Source organism: Microtus pennsylvanicus, chromosome 19 (genome assembly GCF_037038515.1).
Source record: "Microtus pennsylvanicus isolate mMicPen1 chromosome 19, mMicPen1.hap1, whole genome shotgun sequence".
NCBI classification, from domain to species: domain Eukaryota; kingdom Metazoa; phylum Chordata; class Mammalia; order Rodentia; family Cricetidae; genus Microtus; species Microtus pennsylvanicus.
Genome location: NC_134597.1, coordinates 33191600 through 33207302, shown reverse-complemented (window position 1 = coordinate 33207302; position 15703 = coordinate 33191600). Strand labels below are relative to the sequence as shown.

General features: G+C 44.5%; 1 protein-coding gene across 6 annotated transcripts in view; it reads left to right on the top strand.

Moving 5' to 3' along the window:
• The first annotated feature begins 13405 nt into the window (after positions 1-13405).
• The window catches only part of Braf (B-Raf proto-oncogene, serine/threonine kinase), a 122471-nt gene continuing 120173 nt past the window's right edge, over positions 13406-15703 (top strand). For all 6 annotated transcript variants that reach the window (XM_075953739.1, XM_075953741.1, XM_075953738.1 and 3 more), the window contains exon 1: positions 13406-13763. In XM_075953739.1, coding sequence (XP_075809854.1) covers positions 13575-13763 — 189 coding nt within the window. In that variant the 5' untranslated portion in view covers positions 13406-13574. The remainder of the gene's footprint in view (positions 13764-15703) is intronic.

Sequence of the window (15703 nt, the reverse complement as noted above, 5' to 3'; positions counted from 1 at the left end):
AAGGAAGTCAGGACAGGAACTCAAACAGGGCAGGAAACTGGAGGCAGGAACCGATGCAGAGGCCATGGAGGGGTGCTGCTTACTGGCTTTTTGCCACATGGTTTGTTCAGCCTGCTTTCTGATAGAACCCAGGACCACCAGCCTAGAGATTGCTCCACCCACAATGCATTGCGTTCTCTCCCATCAATCACTAATTAAGAAAATGCCCTACACACAAGTTTGCCTACAGCCGAATCTTATGGAAATTTTCTCAGTTGAGGTTCCCTCCTATCCGAGGACTCTAGTTTGTGTCAAGTTGACATGAAACTAGCCAGCACAGCGGATGACTGAATGACTGCCACCTATAGACATACAACCATCTGGGTGACATGACAGGCAGGTGCTCCTTCTCAGAGAGGAAAACTCGTGTGACACCTCACGTGACTTCACGCATCTGACATCCTACAAGCGTCTTAAGGACAACTGTATTGGCTCTGATGTCATATTTCAGCCCCACATTAGTAAGGAAGTCTGAATATTGCTCAGTGATCAGAAATCCTGTGCGGCAAGCACACAAACACTAATTCAAGGAACGGGTGTCATCATCATTGGTAAAATACTCTAGGACAGGGGTCGGATGATCCTCCCCTGGCTATTTCAATTCTTCACACAAAGGGCTTTTATACTGCTTCATGGTCTGCATTTTGCCTTTAACTGTGCTGTCTTCAGCTGGAGATCTCTCGAAGCATTCTTCTGCTTAGGGTCAGACATTTCAACTTCAGTTTATATTCAGATCCTTCTATTGGTAGAAAAATAACACAAGGCCAATGTCTGCGTCAATATCCTATAATCCAGTAGAAAAAAAAGTTCAGTTTCTAGTCGAGTCCAGCCTAGTTGTCAGCCACCACCATGGCCCTACTCCTGCCAATGATTGCCTGATCCTTAGTTCTCAACAGCAGTTTTAGTTATATCTTTCCTTCAGCATTTCAAAAACCGCTGGGTCAAGTCTCATCTGGAACGACACACTAGCCTTACATCTGAGATCTATTAAGTAATATGAAAGAATATGCAATCTTCTGAGCAAAGGAACAGTGCGCCTGGATCCTGAGCCTCTCACTCTTGACTTCTTTCACTATTTTAGTAACTAATGACTTTAACTATAGAGAGGAAATGGTTGTGTAGAAAACCAATCAAGTTATGTTTATATTGATGTAAGAGGTGCTCTGATATAAAAAGTAGCACCTACAAAACCACGCTAGTTCTAGAAAGATGCCTGTCTATCTGTGATTGGGTTATCAATAGATATATTGTACACATAAAAGGAAAAGTTTGAGTAATTAGGATGATTTGTCTCCCGGAGCCATTGTTACTTTAATACACAAACTATTTTGACTGTAGTCCACAGAAATACAAGCAATCTAAACCAAACATATTCATAGAATACCAAGTTAACAATTGTCTTAGTTTGTAGCATGAATTCTTTTTTTATTAAAAATTTCTGCCTCCTCCCCACCTCCCTTCCCCCCCTTACCCCCTCCCTCCCCCCTCCCCACTCCTCCTCCCCCCTCCTCCTCAGTCCGAAGAGCAGTCAGGGTTCCCTGCCCTGTGGGAAGTCCAAGGTCCTCCTCCCTCCATCCCATCCAGGTCTAGGAAGGTGAGCATCCAAACAGGCTAGGCTCCCACAAAGCCAGTACATGCAGTAGGATCAAAACCCAGTGCCATTGTTCTTGGCTTCTCAGCAGCCCTCATTGTCCGCCATGTTCAGAGAGTCCGGTTTTATCCCAAGTAGCATGAATTCTAATTGGTCTTAATAATAAAAACCCAGAATCTATAGGGGTTAATGCTGAAAGATCAGAGAAGCAGAGCAACCAGCTACTAGAGTTCTTACTTCTACCAATGCTCAGACCGAAGGGGGCAATACTGTCTCTAGAAATCCTCAGACCGCATCTATAGATTACAGACTGCAACTGAGGTCCTATCTTCTCCCATCTTATATTCCTCTCTCTACCCAGTCATATCCCTTCTACCTCCACTTCTCTAGTGCTGGGATGAAAGGCATATGATCCCAAGTACTGGGATCAAAGATGTGAAAGCTGTTTCTCTTTGAGAATGGATCAGTCTAGTCTAGCCCAGGGTGGCCTTGAACTCACAGAGATCCCTCCATCTGCCTCTGTCTCTGAGAGTGCTGGGATTAAAGGCATGTGCAAACCATCACCCGGCCTCTATGGCTAACTAGTGGCTTAGCTCTGCACTCTGATGTTCAGGCAAGCGTTATTTGTTAGATTACAAACCAAATATCACTATATTAGTTATATAATATATAGTTATTAATAAAAATGAGGAGAAATAAACATGACAGATGTTGAAACCAGAATTCCGGGCGCAAAAGTAAAGGAGACTGGTAAAGAAATAATGAAGTGTAGTCCAAGAAAAACATCAAAGTCAGGCAGTGGTGGCTCATGTCTTTAATCCCAGCACTTGGGAAGCAGAGCCAGGTGGATCTCTGAATTTGAAGCCAGCCTGGTCTACAAAGCGAGTTCCAGGACAGGCAGGGCTATAGAAAAACCCTATCTTGAAAAACAAACAGAAAAAAAAAGAAGAAGAAGAAAGGTGGGGAGAAAGAAAAAAAAAACATCTAAAGGGACAAACACATATTTTCCTTCAGCAGAGGAAAGCTGTGACAATGAAGAGGCAGATATGGGCCAGTCTGCTGCTGCTGAGATTTCTGAAGTAGGTGAACTCAATTACTAAAAAGACCACAGGGATTTTTGCTATATCAGCAAAGATAATATGGGGTCAATATTATCTTCATATAAGAAAATTCAAAGTGGTGCCCTAAAGTGAGATCAGTTAAAAGAACTGTTCAAAGGAACAGCTGTTAATAGGATGGGATTGTCAAACTTAGTTTATGGTATTCAGGAGAGGCATATACCAGGTAGCTGGGTACAGAGGCTAGGGCCAGGTAGCAAAGGCTAGACCAGGACACGGGTTTGGGAATCATCATTTTAAATGAAGCCAATGGAATCTGTAAAAGGATAGGTGTTTGTGTAGTTGTTGAGTTTTTGTTTGTTTGTTTATTTGTTTACTTTTTACTCTTTTGGCTCTTTGGGACCCACCGCCCAGTTCCCAAATAAATCACATGATTCTTATTCTTTCTTATGAATGCCTGATCTTACTTTGGCTTGTTTCCACGTAGCTTTTCTTAACTTAAATTATCCCATCTATCTTCTGCCTCTGGGGTTTTACCTTTTTCTATTTCTGTATCTTCCTTTACTTCTTACTCCATGACTGACTGTGTTGCTAGGTGGATGGCTCCTCAATTTTTTTCTCACAGACTTCTCCTACTATGGATTCTTCCTGCCTGCCAGCCCTGCCAACCCTTTCTCCTGCCTTGCTATTGGCCATTCGACTTTATTAGACCAATCAGGTGTTTTAGACAGGCAATGGATCACAGCTTCACACTGTTAAGCAAAGGTAACACAAAAGAACGCAACACATCTTTGCACCATTAAACAAATATTCCACAGCATAAACAAAGGTAACACATCTCAAATTAATATTCCACAATAGTTCTGTTTGTGTTTGTATGCTGAAATTCAGACTCTTAATATGCAACATGAAGATGTGAGACCTCTGAGGGGTTCTAAGTACAGGGCTCTCACACATGGAACTATAGTGACCCTATCAAAAGGGAACTCTGAGAATTGCTACACTCGCTTTCTGAAAGATGAGGAAATGACAGTCAGTAACATTCATGAGGACCCTCGCCAGAATTTCAGTATGAGGACCCTATGATCTTAGATTTCCAGCCTACAGTCTGGTGAGAAAACGCTTCTGTGGTTTCTAAGTGAGCCAGTCTATGATACTTTGCTGAAATGGCCTAAGTAGACTATGACTGGTGCTTTGAGAAATGAAATAAGGGAAGATTTGGGTTGTAGGAAGATTATCCTGCCAATGGTGAAAGCTGATACCCCTAAGAACAATCCAAGGCCTTTAAGAGGAAAAGCGGGAGTGTGTACAGTTGTGAAATCTAAGGTAACAGAGATTTTGAGACAATGGAAACAGTCAACAATAGTGCAAAACAACTCCCAAACCAACCGAGTAATGCTTTATCCTATAAGCTAGGAAAGAAGGCATGGATGAACAGAGCAGCACAGTTTGTTCTTGGCATAGGGTGGGGCGAAACTACTACCACTGGCCACCAGGAACTTGCTATGTAGATCAGTCTAGCTTTGAACTTGCAAAGATTAAACTGCTCCTGCCTCCTAGTCCAAGTGCTGGGATTAAAGGCATATGCCACCATGCCCAGCAGCCATCCACATGATAAAGCCGTATCAATACTTAACATCAAAGACAAAAGTAAAACATACATTTGAATATTAGCATAAGAGAAGTTAAAAACAGTACAGGAAGGTTTGTTGCCTGTAAAATAGAGTACCATTAGAGATTTGCTTTCTAACAGTGAACTGTAATACAGGGCTCATCCACAGCAATAGTTAAGTATTACAACAAACACAAGCCAATACTCTCACTACCATTCAGATTACACAAAACCCCGGCAAAGAGTTTTGCCAAAGTAAGCATTCCATCATTATTTTTTGATTTAAGAAATGAAGAAATGGAAATAGGATGCATTACAAAATATCCTGAGGAGACAGGAAGACAGCTTTTAACTGAAAATAAGTATAGTAAAAATGTGTGTGGTAATTTAACATACAAGAAAATTCTTATGTGATAAATGGATATACATACAGGATCTTATTAAAACCGGAGAAAGAACCAGCAAAGAATTTCTCTCATGGATTCTTATTACCCATAAACCACGATGCAAAACCATCTGTGCCGAAGCATCAGAAAATACTTTGACTTCCAACCATGTATGTTCAAAAAAATCAGACAAATCAACAGGGATGGAGATAGACTGATAAGAAATACACCTTAGGCAGGTAATTGAATGCAGTAACAGTAGTAACACACACACCAGAAATGCCTGGCAGAGCAGTCCTTAGAAAGTCACCAAATTTCATCTCTGTAAGGGTCTATTTGGGATGCACAGAAATGGTAAAATAACAGCATTATAAAGACTGCTATATTTTTCATCTAGTTCCCTAATGTTAACCTCTCCCTCTCTCTCCTCTCTCTCTCTCCTCTCTCTCTCTCTCTCTTCTCTCTTTCTCTCTCTCTTGCTTTTTGAGGCTGGCCTGGCGCTCACTCTGTAGACCAGGCTGGCCTTGAACACACAGAGACCTGCCTCTGTCTCCTGATCGCTGGATTAAAGGTGTGGGCCCTCGCTGCCTGGTGTTCTTTTGTCTTTTAGCCAAGGAGTCCCCAACCATTGACTCCCGCTCCCCCACCGAGCTGGATTCTTAGGGTACGTCATCTTTTCTGCACAGTAGGCCCCATTCTACATTTGTTTCCTGGGCTTACATTCACACTCTTTGGGCTCAAATAATAATTGATGCGCCACAAGAAATTTACATAATGTTGAGTTCTAGTCCTGTTGGTGATGCTAAGGATTCCACATCGCTCCTTCTCTCCCTCCCTTCCTCCCTCTCTCTCACAACACACACACACACACACACACACACACACACACACACACACACACACGGTTAAGTAGGTCTTACTCGATGGAAAGAATTCTGAGAAACTGTTGCCGCTTGGCTACTTTGCCACAGTAAAAACGTACACCAGAAAACTATATTCAAATTTGGCCTGGAGCACAAACCCGTGATCTTAGAAGATGGCAAGTTCAAGGCTAGCCTGGGCAACTTAGCAAGACCCTGCCTCAAAATGAAGTGACAAAGGACTGGGATAGAAGCACGTGTTCAGTAGTAGAGTGCTTGCCTATTGTGCACAAGGCCCTAAATTCAATCTCTAACACCAAAGATAATTAATAAGGAAGCAAAACCCTACATTCAAAAGCTAACTGAATTAAAAACCCTACATTCAAAAGGTATTTAAATTAATAATTTTTCCCTGTACAATTATCAATTTAATATACACTTAAGTTTGATTAAGAAGATTTTACTTTTTCATTTATTTAGAAATGTCTCATTTTCACCCTATACTCTTCACTGTATTCTTTAAAAAATAGTTATTACTATCTTATGTGTGTGTATAGGATGCTTTGAGTGTCAGCACACATGTGCCGCAATGCTCATATGGCGGGCAGGGTACATATCTTGGAATTTTTCTCCTAGCTTTACAAGGGTTGTGAGTCTTGAGCTTAGGGCATCGGGCTTACACAGCAAGCACTTTGCTTACTAAGTCGTCTCGTTGATCCTTCGTTCTCTTCTGACCCATCCATATTATTCTTTCAAACACATATTGAAGACATTGTATTCTCCCCTTACTCATGAAGAATATGTTTCAAGACTCTTAACAGAAGCCTGAAACTGAAGATAAAACCAAATTTTATATCTGTTTTATTTATAAAATAGATATATCTGTGACAAAATTCAATTAAGCATTTAGGCAAAATAAGAGATGGAAAACAATAACTAAAATAACAGAGCAATTGTAACAATACACTGTTATTAATTTGATAGTCTCATTTGGGGGCTATTACTAAGTAAAATAAGGGTGAATTGAACAAAAACACTGCAGTACTTTGACGGCTGATCTGATAACTGAGCCGCTACTCAGTGACGGACAGAAGGTCAGCACATACTGCATCCATAAGCTGTGCAAAGGGAGACTCTCATTTTAGGCAAGGCAGAGGAGTGCTGCAAAATGCTGTAACTCTGCTCGATGGAGTGGGATTTAAAGCATGAATTATAGGATAGTGGGGGCAATCCTGCAATCCCACTTCTTTGAAGGCAAGAGGCAGGAAGATGGCTCAAGTTTAGGGTTTGCCAGGTCTACACAGTGAGTTCCAAAAGCTAGGGACAAAACAAAGCCCCAAGCCTGATAAATTCTGGAATTTTTCCTCTAATATTTAAGACCACAGATGACCACAAGTAGCTGAAAGCATAGGAAGCTAAATTTCAGAAGGCAGTCAAGAGTAGGCTGTTCTAAGACCACAGTCCTCCTTCCCCGTTGCCACAAGATAACCTGTCATACTTCACCTTCTATAAAAGCAAAGAAAAAAGAGCACAGGGATCTGGGGAGATGGCTCAGCAGTTAAGAGCACTTACCGATCTTGCAAAAGACTCAGGTTTGGTTCCCAGCAGCTACATCAGCTGGGTCATAACTGCCAATAACTCCTATTCCAGGGGGTCTGATATCCTCTTCTGGTCTCCTCAGACATCTGTATATACACAGTGTACATATGGACAAGCAGGCATACACACACATAAACAAAAATAAAAATTTAGCACAAAAATAAATTCACAAAGAATACTTTCAAGAACTCTATGTGGCGGCTTGAATATGAATTGCTCCCGTAAGCTCATATACTTGAATGTTTAGTCACTAGGGAGTGGAACTTTTTGATAGGATTAGAAGGATTAGGGGGTGTGGCCTTGTTGAAGGAAATATGTCACTGGGGGTGGATTTTGAGGCATTAAAAGCCCGTGTCAGGTCCAATCTTGCTCTGTCTCACTGCAGACCAGGACAGAGCTCTCAACTATTTCTCCAGCACCACACTTGCCATGCCTCGTGCCGTGTTCCCTGCCGTGAAGATAATGGACTAAGCCTCTGAAAGTGTAGACAAGCCCCTAATTAAATGTTTTCTCATAACAGTTACCATGGTCCTGGTGTCTCTTCACAGCAATAGAACAGTGACTAAGACAGTCTCGATCTCATTAACATACCCAAGGCTAGTGTGAGCAAGATGTTATGATAAAATAATATTGTGACACGAATGTCTTTTGTTAAATGTTAAGAACACAGTGAGTACCCTAATATATTTCATGAATCTAGAAGCAAGGTTTTCATGGGTAAAAGTTAGATAGTCTGGTAAAAGGGAGGTGCCAGTTGAAGATATTATCAAGATCCCCATAATTAAAAGATTTGGGTTGAATCTGGAATTCCAGAGGGAATTCCAAGTACTCCTCTAGAGGAGAGCTGGCCTGAATCCAGTCCTGTGACTCTATTTCCATTCTTATGTATCCAGCTTGTACCAGTTGCTGACCATTAGGTAACAAAGAATACGTTATCCACAATACTAACATTATTTCATAAGGAAAACCAACTGTGATCAGCTATGTATCAATGACCCCAGCTGGAACTCTAGAAGCTTCTAAAAGGCTGCTTACTTCTTTTTTTAGAGTTGAGCATATTGATGTGGCTGACAAGTAGGGTTCCCCACCATCCATCGGAATGCAGGATTGAGGATAGGAAAAGCGGCTAGACGTAAGCTCACCTCCAAGGGAGAAAGGTGACACACCACAGAGCTCTACCTATTCTGGCCATTAGCTGAGGCAGTGGGGGAGATCACGCCAGCACTTCCGGCCACATTGCCCTTCCCATTTTCTGTGGATGTGTGGATGCTCAGGGGGCGCGGGTGGGGTGGGGTGTTGAGACAAACTTCTAAGAACTGTTGACTAAAGCGTCTGCAGGAATGTAGGATTCTAGACAGTACTGTTTTGATGTTCATACAGCATACCACAACACAAAAGGAAAGTATTCTGTTTCTGTTTAGATTCCATCCTGGCCTGGCTTATTCCAACTCCAGGAACACTGTTTGGGGTAGAGGCTTTCAGCATATCCACCCACGTATGGCAGCACAGGGCTGTGGGAAGAGGTGGGAAGACAGGCTGTGTCCAGTGACAAAGGACTTGTACCTACCTTTGCATGCAGCAAGGCCTCAAAAGTTGTCAAGATAAAGTGAGGGTCTGGTCACCAGACTACTGAGATTCTGAGACTTGGTAATTCCCCACCACAAAGCAGAGAGACTTGTATGGAATCTTTTTGGAAGTGAGTGAGACAGAGAGAGCACAGTCAGTTCTATAGAGAATCTAGTTCATTATTTTCAAAAAAAGGAAAGGAAAGGAAAGGAAGGAAGGAAGGAAGGAAGGAAGGAAGGAAGGAAGGAAGGAAAGAAGGAAGGAAGGAAGAAAGATGGTAGTTTTAAAACAACTCTAAATCAGGCCAGGCATGGTACGGTGGCACATGCCTTTAATCCCAGCAGCTCTCTAAGAGTTTGAGGCCAGCCTGGTCTACAGAGTGAGTTCCCAGGCAGCCAGTGTTCACAGAGTGAGACCCTCTGAAAAAACTCAAAACAAACTAACAAACAAAAATGCTCCACAGTATCTAGAAGAGAAACAATAAAGATAAAGCATAAACTTTGGTGCCCAAGGTTCAGGATTTTAGTGTCAGTATGTCAACATTTTGACTACATAATCCCACAATGGGTAAGCTTAAATTCCTCTTTATTGGGTTTCTTTGGTGTGTCTTTTTTATTGTTTTGTTGTTAATGTTTGTTAGATAGGTTGTCACTTTATAACATAACCCAGGCTGAGAGCCTTCAACTGATCAGCCTCCTGTCTCAGCTTCCTGAGCTCTAGAATGGCATACCACTATACCTGGTTTTGTCTTGTTTTTCCATCTATAAGATGATAGTAATAATGATGATGATGCTAATAATACCAACACAAGATGGCCTACCTAACAACAATAAAACAATATAAATAAGCTACTGCAAACAAGCACAACCAAGGATCTAAGCTTGTTCCTTGCAATATTATAGCATTGTGGGGCTCAAATATTACAGCTTTGCCTTCTGCAAAGTGTGAAATTACCCTCAAAATTCAGACAAAGCAAAACAAAGGTGGCTTATCTCTTTGCTCCACATCTGGGGCTTCAGCAGAGTAAGACTCCATGCCTGGGGGTATCTGCAGGGTTGAGGACTGGAATGCTCCAGAGGCATTTACGCACAGAGCTGACAGTTAACCTGGAGCTACAGCTAAGGACCCACGCGCAGGCAGACTCTTCATGTACCCCAGCTTCCTCTTAGTATGGCTACTTCAGGGTAACCGAACTTACAAGGCAGGGCTCCAGTGCCTTCTGTTCCAGTAAGCGAGTTGAAAGCTGTTTCATATTTTGTGGTCTAGCTCCCAAAGTCACACAGCACCACGTAGGCTGTGTTTTTTTGGATATAGGGAAGTCACTGAATCTAGCTCAAATTCAGAAAGAGGGTATCTGGATCCTGCCTTTTTGATGGAAGTTGTGTCAAAGAATTTCCAGCCTTTTTATTCTTTTAGTTTTTTTGAGACAGTGGTTTCTCTGTGTGGCCCTGGGTGTCCTGGAACTCACTCTGGACTGGCCTCTAACTCAGAGATCCTCCTGCCTTTGCCTCCGAAGAACTGGAATTAAAGGTAAGTGTTATCACCCCCAGCTTTTTTTTTTTCTAACTGTGGGATTTTAAATGCCCCCAAAGAAGTCTCAGATATCTAGATTTGAAGACAGTGTCCTATTTTACTATTCATTGCTGTGATAAACACCATGACCAAAGGCAACTTGGGGAGGAAAGGGTTTATTTCAGTTTCCAGGTTCTAGTCCATCACCTAGGGAACCTAAGACTGGAGGGAGGAACCCGGGAGAAACCCAGAGATACAACTGCAGCAGAGACTGTGAAGAAATGCCGCTTGATGGTTTGTGCCCCACGGCTTGCTCAGCTTGTTTAAGTTATTTATTTATGTATTTATTTATTTTCACAGTTGAGAACAGCTTTTATTGGTGACAAGGAAACAAGCATAGAGCAGGAACACACAAAAAAAAGACCCCACACAAAGCTGAAAAAAATCTAGTGTCTTCTTCAGTCTCTGAAAGGTCTTTCTTCCCTAATTTAGGGATGGTCAGTTTAAAGAAAGACTTGGTGGCTGATCGGCCTGCAGCTGGTGTGTAAACCTATCCTGATCTGGCTTTGAGCTTGTCAAACCAGTCCATCAGCTAGGGGGCCCACTGACAGGAGAAAAGACCACAAGGCCCTTTAAACTGCTATGCTTTAGTCTCAGGTCAGGAAGGTAAGGAAGAAGCTGGCCATCTTGAAAGTTCAACATCTTTATAACCTAGGCATGGTTCTTCTCCCTATCTGTCCGCCTGCCAGGGAATCTAACTCCTAGCCCCGCCCCCTTCGAAAAACACCCTAAGGGCTCTTAGGGGCCTGGGACACAGATGGTTCTTACCTGCTGACAGAAAAGGTGAGAAGTGAGGAGCAACGGTGACTCAGAGGAGAGTTAATCTAAGGGCTCACGGTAAAACGTCGGTCCAGAACATACCACAGCCATTTGGTGACAGTATATTCTTGACGTGGGCTGGGAGAGATGTTGCATCAGCAAAAGATGCCTCAGGCCATCTGTACCACAGGCAGTGTCCAGTGGAAGTGGACAACAACCTGAGTGAAATCCAGGTTCTATTTGCTGAAGTCACAACCAGACAGTAGCATCTAAGTGACAACCTGGATGAGTTGGTGATCCTCAAAAATGGCCCCACTTGGGGGTCTTGATTGGGTTCCTTTCTCTGCCAGCTAAAGCATTAAAAGGCAGGAAACATCTTGAGCCTGGCTGTGCCTGGAAGCAGTGGAGAAATCTGGAAGGCAGCAAGGAGGAACAGACAGAATCAGCAGCTGAAGAAAGGCTTTTATTGAGGGTGAGGAGACACACACAAAAAGCAGGCACACTGTTACCCAAAACTAACCAGGGGTAACAAAGTTGGGCGAACGGAAACTAACAAGAAGGCACATTAACGGATGAGGTCGGCCATCTTGTGAAGAGACAATCATGGAGGACACGATCATTGTATACAGATGGATGCTGAAAGGACTAGTGTTTAAAATGCAACCACTGAAAATGTCCTAGAACTTTTAGTGTCATAAAGAAGAGATATAATAATATATTCTTAGGAAATAATATTTTAAAAGCAAACTAGGGCAGTTAGGGACTAAAAACAAACAAAAACTCCAAATCCTGACAGTTGGGTTTCAAACCAAGAGGGGGTCCCTTGCCTGGCTGCAGCTCTGTTTTACTGCCCTTAGTCATTATATGTTTTTGGTTATTTCTCAAAGGTGCCTTAAACCGGCGCAGCTTTGATAACATTGTCCTATGGTCCTCCTCCCCCCTCTGTTCTTCTCTGGGCAGCAGCCCCGCTGTCCCGGGACTTGCTCTCTTGCTCTGTAGACCAGACTGACCTCAAACTCAGAGATTCACCTAAAGGCATGCACCACCACCGCCCAGCTGGGTTTTTTTTTTCTTCTGACTTAAATGTAGTTCTCAGGGGAACTTCCCTACTTGGAAGAGAATTCCAATGACATTGACAAACACAGGATGGTTATTTGATCGGTAGCAATTTTTTTTCACCATACAAGAACTTAAAGTTTTGATTTGCCAAGCAGTCACACGTGTGCCTCTTTACCTTGAAACAGCAGCATCAGCTCCCAGGCTGATGGAGACCAGATCAAATGCACAGACATCCTGTTTGAGAAACTTTCTACCTCTCAAATCTTCCTAAACACAATAAAGAGGTTAGTGGTGACTGCCCCCTTTCCATCAATGGAAGTGCACACACACACACACACACACACACACACACACACACACACACACACACACATCAAGTTCCCGTGACTCCATGTTGAGTTATTTTGGCAGTTAACTGCACACTCTCAGGAACATGTTTTTCTCTACCGCTTTCTCTTTTCCTTAACATACACCCTCTCTCCATTATTCCCTTCTTTTGGGTAAATGTATTTTAAACAATAAATTGGATTTAATTTAATTCTGTAACTTGGACTTCTCAAAGATAATTTAACTCTCTTCACCCATTTTTAAAAATATATAGTTTGCGGAGAAACCATGAACCAGAGTCTACAAAATATTTTGAATGGTTTGTTGTTGTTGTTTTGATGCTTAAAATGTGTATAATGCTATATGCTTTTCTCAGACCCTAGTGCATGGAAGAAGCCGTTGACACTAAGCGAATGAGACTAGTCAATAAAGACACTGAAAACCAGGTTTTAGATTTTCATTTATACGCACTTCAACTGATCAAGTCCTTTAAGGATAGTATGCAAACCGCATACTTAGAATTTAGCTGCTCCAAGACGTATTTCTATGACATTTGACTTGGCTAATGTTCCAACCTTGAGGTTTTAGGCTTTTGTTTGTTTTCTAACGATACCTAGAGCCTCTTTGTAACGGCAGTGACAAGTAATATAGGCTTCCCGGCCGCCTTCCTCCCTCTAGGATTTTAAGTTCTCTTAGAACACCACCCCTGCTCTTCTAGTAAAATCCCACATGACAGAACAGCCTGAGGACCGAGGAAAAGTAGGAAAGCGGAGCCATGGAAACTGAGCGGGGGGAAACGTGTGAGCGCGCGGGTGGTTGGAGGAGAAGGAACACTCCCCTGACGACGGCGGCGCGAGGGGGCTCCTCGGATGACGTCACGCACCCCGGTGACGTCACGGCCGTGACACGCGGGTGACGCCGTTGCCGCGGCGACTCCTCGTCGTCTCCGCCCCCTCCCCCTCCCCCCTTCCCAATCCCCTCAGGCTCGGCTGCGCCGGGGGCCGCCGGCGGGTTCCTGAGGTGGCCTCCGCCCCGGCCGCTCCGCCCACGCCCCCCGCGCCTCCGCGCCCGCCTCCGCCCGCCCTGCGCCTCCCTTCCCCCTCCCCGCCCCGCGGCTGCCGCTCGGCCCCGGCTTGCGCTTCGAAGATGGCGGCGCTGAGTGGCGGCGGTGGCAGCAACAGCGGCGGTGGCGGCAGCGGCGGCGGCGGCGGCGGCAGCGGCGGTGGCGGCGGCGGCCCCGAGCAGGACCAGGCTCTGTTCAATGGAGACATGGAGCCCGAGGCCGGCGCTGGCGCCGCGGCCTCTTCGGCTGCGGACCCGGCCATTCCCGAAGAGGTGAGTGGCGGCGCCATCCCCCAGTGCTCTCGCGTCGGGGGCTCGGCGGGCCAGTGTTTATGTGAGGGACGGAGGCAGCGGAGGGAGCTCCGGCTGTGCTTGGCAGCCGGCGGGGATGTGGATAGCGACCGAGTGTCCCCCACTGTTCTGTGGCTCTCCTCGCTACGTAAACACACACGGTGGCCCAGGGGGGTTCCCCGGCCCCCACCCAGATGGGGTTGGGGCAGCGGGGACGGAGCTGGAGCCTTTCCATAGGGGGCGAAACTCTGGGGCTGGTGGAGAAGGTCACGCCTGGCTGAGGTTTTCAGCCCGGCATCCCTGAGATGTTTTCCTTTTTGCTAACCGGCAGGGACGGCGTCGAGGATGGAGCATAGTGGCCGGGGCACTACCCCTGAGGCCCCCAGCCCTAGAAACTGCCTTGTGTGATACTCCCTGGATGTGGGCATGACGGAGCGCCTGTCTCTCCACTCCTCACTATCTTCCTTTTGCAGGCCCTTAGCGCTTTCCCACTTTTCTACTTGTTTGGGGGATTTCTCTCCACCGGATTTGCCCAGGGGATGATTTTGGTGGAGCCTTTACTTTTTCAGCCACCAAATGTGATGTTCCGAAGATTTTCCCATCCCGGTCTCTCATCTCCGAATGATAGTATTTACCAGTGTTCCCATGCAGACCCGTAACCTCCATCCCATCCTCTTCCACTAACCCGCTCATTCCCCAGCTGTACCTACTTGCCTCTAACCTTCGCCTCCCCTCAAGAGCATGTTTGCGCTTCTCTTGCCCTGGTCCTTTGAGGCCCTCTCTACTCCATTCCACCGCCCCCTCGCCTCGTTATCTATTGTTATCTTCACAAATCCTTCTGGACACTTTGGAAGCTACTCACTCCCTGAACCCCGAAGCTGTCAAGATTCCATCAGGTTTCCCTTGCCTCCTTGCTCCCTCGCTCTGCTGGCAGTGCGGGTTAGCCTTCCACTGTTTATTCACACCTCTTTATTGGCATCTTTCGTGGTTTTTTGTTTTGTTTTGTTTTTAGTGGGTTTAATTGATCTGTGTCGTTCCCACTCTCGTTCCATTTTTTTTTCTCTCTCATGTTTACCTGTCCTTTTTTGCTTCTCTTAACTTGTCCTTGCGTCATTTGATGTATTACATTGTCAGATTACTTCATTTCTTCTCTTCTGATGTAAAGCTGACTACATTTACAGTTTGAGCATTGTATCACATAATGCCATATTTTGCGACTAGTTGATGAGTGTGACTTAATTTTGTTGATTTTTCTTAAAGATAAACCTGTTACTTGGGCTTCCCAGTTCTCATGCTATCTCCTTTCTTATCTCTGCAGTAGTCCTTATCCTGCTTCGTTTACTTGGAAATTCATCCTCTATTCTTGACCTCTCATTAGCTGTCTGTTCACAGGGATGTTTGCCAGCCTTGCCATCTCTGCCCAAAATGTGTTCAGTATTGTCATTTGAGCTAGCTTATTTCTTCACATTCTCTCCCTCCCTCCGTCCCCCCCCCCCTCTCTCCCTCTCATTTTGCTTTTGAAACAGGGTTTCTTTGTGTAGCCCTGGCTGTCCCAGAACTCACTTTGTAGACCAGGCTGGCCTCACACCCACAGAGATCCCATCTGCCTCTGTCTCCCAAATGCTGGGGTTAAAGGCCTGTCCCACCACTGCTCGCTTTTTCTTATGTCTTCATTCGAAATAACTCCAACTTCCAGTTTGAATTTATGCTCAAGTCAGTTTCTACTTGACTTCTTTATTTCCTGTAGCTTCTTAGATTCCAAGGATAAAGCTCTTCCCTTCATCCATTTCCTAGTTCAATCTGTTTCCCTTATCCCTAGTTACCATTCATTCTGTCTTGTTTCCTGGCTTTTGGTACTTAACTTGCTGAAGCTTCCTCTTGTCTTCCCCACACCTCCACATTCCTTCTTATTTATAAACAAC